Source organism: Eptatretus burgeri, chromosome 12 (assembly GCF_056783735.1).
Source record: "Eptatretus burgeri isolate ZD-2024b chromosome 12, Ebu_testis_v1, whole genome shotgun sequence".
NCBI lineage: Eukaryota > Metazoa > Chordata > Myxini > Myxiniformes > Myxinidae > Eptatretus > Eptatretus burgeri.
In genome coordinates, this window is record NC_140972.1 from 11,865,384 (window position 1) to 11,872,883 (window position 7,500).

General features: G+C 54.7%; 1 protein-coding gene across 7 annotated transcripts in view; it reads left to right on the top strand.

Annotated features, from left to right (window-relative positions):
• DYSF (dysferlin) overlaps positions 1–7,500 on the top strand; it is a 180,390-nt gene that overhangs the window by 115,745 nt on the left and 57,145 nt on the right. For all 7 annotated transcript variants that reach the window (XM_085849530.1, XM_085849528.1, XM_085849531.1 and 4 more), the window contains one exon: positions 2,716–2,869. In XM_085849530.1, coding sequence (XP_085705656.1) covers positions 2,716–2,869 — 154 coding nt within the window. The remainder of the gene's footprint in view (positions 1–2,715; positions 2,870–7,500) is intronic.

Below are 7,500 nucleotides of genomic sequence, written 5' to 3' on the forward strand. Positions count from 1 at the left end.
AAGTTGAGTGTGCCATCTCTAAGCAGTAGTTGGTGGATTTTTACCCCATTACGTCTTCCACCCCACGGGGTCTAAATGCCGCTCCTGTTCTCTCTTTTCTTGTGTACATTTCATTTCAACGTCTATTTCTCCATTATTCGTGAACAGAGTTCGATGAAAATTGACAGATATATACTGGACACGTATGTGCAGGCATTAACTAAGCCCAAAGTGCGATTTCGGGCCGAGGAACGGCCCATTTTTGGCCATTTTCTTAAAATTGCTATTTATCGGTTATTGATGTCCGGAACCGAACCAAACTTGACAGGTATATTCTCGAGACCATTTCCCAGGCATGAACTGAGCCCAAAGTGCAATTCCGGCCCTTTCGACCCATTTTCTTAAAATTTGCTAATGGAAAAAAAAATTTAAGTGCGTTTTGGCAAATTAAGTTGAAAATGATGATATGAAACGAGCCTCTCGTGTGGTGGTCTGGTTTCTTTTTCTGATGCGATGAAAATCTTACCAAATTTCAAAACTATCTGTCAGCTGTGCTGTCACTCACCTGAGAGTTGTTCGAATGAACTCCCACTAGTCCATGGGCCCAGGCCAGAAATTCCACTTGTCGGTACCATCTCAGGAAACCAATCCGAGTTAGGATTTTTGAATTGGTGTATATATATAGATCATATTTTGATGTGATAACCATTGTAGACTGGCAGCTTATTAGTAGTTATCTCTGGAATGTACCCACCCTCTGCATAATGAAAGTGAAAAGGTAAACTCAGAAACATTCACTAATGATGCAATTGCTGTTTCCACATGGGGCTAGAATGAACTGCAAACCACAAATACATGTCTGAAATGCTTTATTTATACCATCCGAATAATCCTTTCTGTCATTCCTGAAGGCAGAATTTGCTTTATGGCAGAAAGGGGCGAACAAGAGGGCCCATCAAAATGTTGCTGATTAGTGATTTTTCAGTACATTTTAATTTATAATATTGTCATTCAAGTTCCCTGGGTAGTGCTACTGAACCGCAGTAGCCGACAACATGCACATGTTGTATGAGGAAAACATTTATGAACATTTTACAAGTTTTTACCACAGTTAAAGGAATTGCCCTTCCCCTACCCTAGTTCCAACAAGCGTCCAAAATGTGAAATTTATGGATAACCCAAATGTCACGACGCTACTGTGGCATGTTTATGTACTATGTTTTACTCATGCATATTTGTATCCATGAATGTCCTTGTGATTGTGCCAAAACATTCACAGCATGGATCAGTAGTCTCGTCTTCATCACTGTTATCAGCATCAGAGTCCTCGAGGTCGACAACCTCTTCCTCGACATCAGCGGGCTGGTTGCTGCAGGTTCGCAACTTGCACATGTCAGTGCACTTCAGGCTATTGGCAAGGCATGTGCAGTCTGGGAGTTTGCACGACCGTCCACACTTGCAGGAAAGCAGTTGCAACACTGCATCCGGTGCTGGAGAACCCTGCATCCACTCGATGGCCAGCTTCCCGTCATCATCAGTGGTCCATCCACAACCCTTGGGACTTGGAACATAGGGTTGGCATTGCAGACAGCCCCTCCAAATAGCAGCCTGGTAGTTTGCACGGAGGACGTGCATGGAGAGGCAGTCTTCACATGGTGGAAGCTGACTGGACTCTATCTCTCCCCGTCTGGCACAGAAGAGTTGATGTCAGAGTTTATTGACTTTCGTGGTGTTGGTAGATGGCACGTACATGTGGCAGGTGACCTCTTGCAGCTTCTGAAAGCTTGGTGGATACTTCCCATGAATGACCGAGCTGACTGAAGGCCTCTTGGTCGGTCTTATCCGACTTCATTTGCATCAAGGCGCCCATCTTTCCCCGGCCTGCAAAGGCACTGACTGTATCACAACCGGAGAACACGTGCAGTCCACCAGGGCATCACAGATACTGTCTCCCATCGATCTAGCAAGCTTGTCAATGTCTCGGAACCGTGTGCGGGTTTGCGTACCACACTTCTGATACACGGGGCATGGGATGTCCTTATTGAAGGCAAGACACAGCACGAGGACATCTGTATCTTCGGCAGTGATCACCACAGCCTTGTACCCAGCCTCTGCTGCATGCAGAGCATGGAGAAGCATTCGGGTGTCTGCTTCCTCCTGCGTGGACTTCAGCTCTGCCACTTCCTCCCAGTGGTCCTTGGGTTTTTTTTTTCTTTTTTGATTTTCCCCCAAAACGTTAATATCTCAGAATGGTAAAATGGTAAAAATGCAAAATACATACACTAAGCTGCTCTTCTGGAACGGTTATCACATATTTAAATAATCATATAGTCCCTACCAATAACTTAGTAGCCCTAAAGTTTGGTTTCCTCAGATGGGACCGATATATGCCTGGGCCCATGGACTACACGGGGTATGTTCGCAATTCGAACTTAAGTCTTACACATAGTATGCAAGGAGTTCAATGGTGTACTCAAGGCTGTAACACTTGTATTTGTACACAAGTGTGATAATTCAATTGTTGGCTAATTTTATCTTGAACTGTGACAGATTATGCAAAATGAAGTTCCTGAAATTATTTTTTTAACATTGCTGAAGGTTCATCGATTCCCAGAAACATCCAGCTTGCCATAAACAAAGATAATTTAAGGGGAAATTGCAGCAAATATATGTCACACTACTCACCAGAAATGGCTGTTATCCCTGATGGTTGTTTCTCTTGTACCTCACCTCTAGTATATGCCTGATGACCCTCTGTATGCACCACCATTGGTCATCAAGGTTCTCGATAACCGTCCCTTCGGAAGGCAACCTGTGGTGGGCCAACTCACTATCCATGACCTGCACGACTTCATGTCTGATCCAGAAGCATCTCGTGAAAGCTTGGCTGGTATGTTATTTTGATTTGTATTTCCATGTGACAGCTTGGGTGGTGTGTTCACATGTGCCTGATTGCTTGGATTTGTATTTCTGTGTACCAACTTGCTTGGACATGTGTTGCTGTATGTCTGGCTGATTGGAGGTGTGTTGTGTTGCAGTGACCCCCCCACCCTTTTAACCCCTCCACCCTTTTTGACCTCCCCCCTCCACCCTTTTTGACCTCCCCCCCTCCACCCTTTTTGACCTCCCCCCCTCCACCCTTTTTGACCTCCCCCCTCCACCCTTTTTGACCTCCCCCCTCCACCCTTTTTGACCTCCCCCCTCCACCCTTTTTGACCTCCCCCCTCCACCCTTTTTGACCTCCCCCTCCACCCTTTTTGACCTCCCTCCCCTCCACCCTTTTTGACCTCCCTCCCCTCCACCCTTTTTGACCTCCCTCCCCTCCACCCTTTTTGACCTCCCTCCCCTCCACCCTTTTTGACCTCCCCCCTCCACCCTTTTTGACCTTTCCCCTCCACCCTTTTGACCTCCCCCTCCACCCTTTTGACCTCCCCCTCCACCCTTTTTGACCTCCCCCCTCCACCCTTTTTGACCTCCCCCCTCCACCCTTTTTGACCTCCCCCCCTCCACCCTTTTTGACCCCCCCTCCACCCTTTTTGACCTCCCCCCCTCCACCCTTTTTGACCTCCCCCCTCCACCCTTTTTGACCTCCCCCCTCCACCTCAGTTGGGTTTGCTTTCCATGAGGCAAAGGCAAGTTGTTTCAGGACAACTGCCTCGCCACAAGCTTCAGTAAACCAAGGGCGGAAGGAAGGGTAGGACAACTGAAGACGAGAGGGGATAAATCTGTGCATGAGGGAGAGAAAGTTTCTTTGAAAGAATTCCCAGGATGAGTTGATGTTGGAGAAAGTAGTGATAGGAGACCAGTCTGTAAGTTTGATGGCTGCTCGGAGACCCTGCCAGTCGGCTTGAGTGAAATGCCACACTCGACGGCGGTGAGGTGGTTCTCTGATAACAGCCAGAGAGATGTCCACTTTGACAAGGACGTGGTCAGAAGAACCGATTGGAGCGAAGGAAGAGCAGCAGATATTGTCAGGGAAATTTGTCAAAATCAGATCCAGAAGAGATGGAGTACGATTGGTTGAGATCCGGGTCGGGAAGTTGACCGATTGAGTCAGTCCTCATGAGTCGCAGAAAGCTTTTGCTGAGGTGCCATGGCAGGTGAGAGAGGTACCCACACCTAGCCAACTGGCGTGATGACAATTGAAGTCACCACATAAGAGGAAGAGAGAGTTTGGATGAGAAGATAGAAGTTGGTCCATGTTTTCGGATAGTGAGGTGTAGATGGAATCATCACTGTTCGGTGGACGATACAGTACACATATAAACATGAGGTGGGAGTGGAGGGGAAGCCGAAGCCAGAGGTATTCCTGGGGGTGTGGGGGAGTGAGAGCAGTGCATGGAGAGTGAGGAATAGAGTCTTTGATGAAGAGAGCAACACCTCCACCAGGACGAGGCTCAGGTCTGTCATACCGTAAGAGGGAGTAACCACGGAGAGATACTTGGGAGTCAGACACGTCTTGGGGGAGGAAAGTTTCTGTTTGGCAGATAATGTCTGGTTTGTCAGTGCCAACCTGTAAAGAAAGATCTGAGAGGTTTGAGCGAAGGCCCCGGATATTTGAGGTCCACACTTTTAATGAAGAGGTAGGGGAGGAGGCTTTGGGTGCAGGAGGTGGAGGGGGAGGGGAGGGTAGGACGAGGGGGTGAGTTAAGGAGGGTTGTTGAAAGAGTCTGGGGTATTGCAGAATAGCGAGGGGAGGGGGCCGAATGAGGAGGAGAAAAGGCTCTGTGGTGCTGCGGGGGAGGGGGGACAAGAGACAAGGAAGAAGGCAGTTGAGGATTTGAGGAGGTGGAGTGAAGAGATGGAGGTGAGAGGGCAGTGGAGGGATGCAGCTTGGTGGATGAGAGCGGGGGCAACTTTGAGAAGGATGAGTGAGGGGGATGAGAGGTGGGAGAAAGGTGAGGGGGGAATTTTTGAGAGAGGTGAGAGGGAGGCTTGGAGGGAGAAGAGTGGGATGGTTGCTTTGAGAGTGAGGGGTGAGGGGGGTATGCCTGGTGTTGGCTTAATGGTTAGGGTAGTGGGCTTGGGATCCTAGGGTCCTGAGTTCAAATCCCACTCAGCTGTTGAATTAACAACAGGTGGGGTTGACTCTGCCTGTCATCCTTCCGAGGTCGGCAAAATGAGTGCCAGCATGCTAGTATACTGTTGGAGTGGCGACCCATCCAGGATTGTTCCCAATAGCCAAGGAGACTGCTTCGGCGGCACCAACGCTCTGCACAGAGTATGGTCCTAATGGATGGATGGTGAGGGGGGTGAGTTGGCACTGAAGTTGGAAAAAAAGAATGGAAAAAAAAAGAAAAAGAATGGAAAAAAGAAAAAAAGAAAAGAACATTTTTGACCGACCCTCCCACCCTTTTCGACCGACCCCCCCCCACCCCTCACCCTTTCGGACCGACATCCCCCCACCATTTTAGACCTCCCCACCGACCCCCCCTCACCCTTTTAGACCGACCTCCCCTCACCCTCTTAGACCGAGCCCACCCACCCTCACCCTTTTAGACCGAGCCCACCCACCCTCACCCTTTTAGACCGAGCCCGCCCACCCACCCTCACCCTTTTAGACCGAGCCCGCCCACCCACCCTCACCCTTTTAGACCGAGCCCGCCCACCCACCCTCGCCCTTTTAGACCGAGCCCGCCCACCCACCCTCGCCCTTTTCGACCGAGCCCGCCCACCCACCCTCGCCCTTTTCGACCGAGCCCGCCCACCCACCCTCGCCCTTTCGACCGAGCCCGCCCACCCACCCTCGCCCTTTTCGACCGAGCCCACCCACCCACCCGCCCTTTTCGACCGAGCCCGCCCACCCACCCTCGCCCTTTTCGACCGAGCCCGCCCACCCACCCTCGCCCTTTCGACCGAGCCCGCCCACCCACCCTCGCCCTTTCGACCGAGCCCACCCACCCTCGGCCGACCGAGCCCACCCACCCTCGCCCTTTTCGACCGAGCCCACCCACCCTCGCCCTTTCGACCGAGCCCACCCACCCTCGCCCTTTCGACCGAGCCCACCCACCCTCGCCCTTTTCGACCGAGCCCACCCACCCTCGCCCTTTCGACCGAGCCCACCCACCCTCGCCCTTTTCGACCGAGCCCACCCACCCTCGCCCTTTCGACCGAGCCCACCCACCCTCGCCCTTTTCGACCGAGCCCACCCACCCTCGCCTTTCGACCGAGCCCACCCACCCTCGCCCTTTCGACCGAGCCCACCCACCCTCGCCCTTTTCGACCGAGCCCACCCACCCTCGCCCTTTTCGACCGAGCCCACCCACCCTCGCCCTTTTCGACCGAGCCCACCCACCCTCGCCCTTTTCGACAGAGCCCACCCACCCTCGCCCTTTTCGACCGAGCCCACCCACCCTCGCCCTTTCGACCGAGCCCACCCACCCTCGCCTTTTCGACCGAGCCCACCCACCCTCGCGCCTTTCGACCGAGCCCACCCACCCTCGACGACCGAGCCCACCCACCCTCGCCCTTTCGACCGAGCCCACCCACCCTCGCCCGGCCACCCACCGACCCACCCACCCTCGCCCTTCGACCGAGCCCACCCACCCTCGCCCTTTTCCACCGAGCCCACCCACCCTCGCCCTTTGACCGAGCCCACCCACCCTCGCCCTTTTCCACCGAGCCCACCCACCCTCGCCCGCCCACCGAGCCCACCCACCCTCGCCCTTTTCCACCGAGCCCACCCACCCTCGCCCTTTTCCACCGAGCCCACCCACCCTCGCCCTTTTCCACCGAGCCCACCCACCCTCGCCCTTTTCCACCGAGCCCACCCACCCTCGCCCTTTTCCACCGAGCCCACCCACCCTCGCCCTTTTCCACCGAGCCCACCCACCCTCGCCCTTTTCCACCGAGCCCACCCACCCTCGCCCTTTTCCACCGAGCCCACCCACCCTCGCCCTTTTCCACCGAGCCCACCCACCCTCGCCCTTTTCCACCGAGCCCACCCACCCTCGCCCTTTTCCACCGAGCCCACCCACCCTCGCCCTTTTCCACCGAGGCCCACCCACCCTCGCCCTTTTCCACCGAGCCCACCCACCCTCGCCCTTTTCCACCGAGCCCACCCACCCTCGCCCTTTTCCACCGAGCCCACCCACGCCTCGCCCTTTCCACCGAGCCCACCCACCCTCGCCCTTTTCCACCGAGCCCACCCGCCCTCGCTTTTCCACCGAGCCCACCCGCCCTCGCCCTTTTCCACCGAGCCCACCCTCGCCCTCGCCCTTTTCCACCGAGCCCACCCGCCCTCGCCCTTTTCCACAGAGCCCACCCGCCCTCGCCCTTTTCCACCGAGCCCACCCGCCCTCGCTCTTTCCACCGAGCCCACCCGCCCTCGCCCTTTTCCACCGAGCCCACCCGCCCTCGCCCTTTTCCACCGAGCCCACCCGCCCTCGCCCTTTTCCACCGAGCCCACCCGCCCTCGCCCTTTTCCACCGAGCCCACCCGCCCTCGCCCTTTTCCACCGAGCCCACCCGCCCTCGCCCTTTTCCACCGAGCCCACCCGCCCTCGCCCTTTTCCACCGAGCC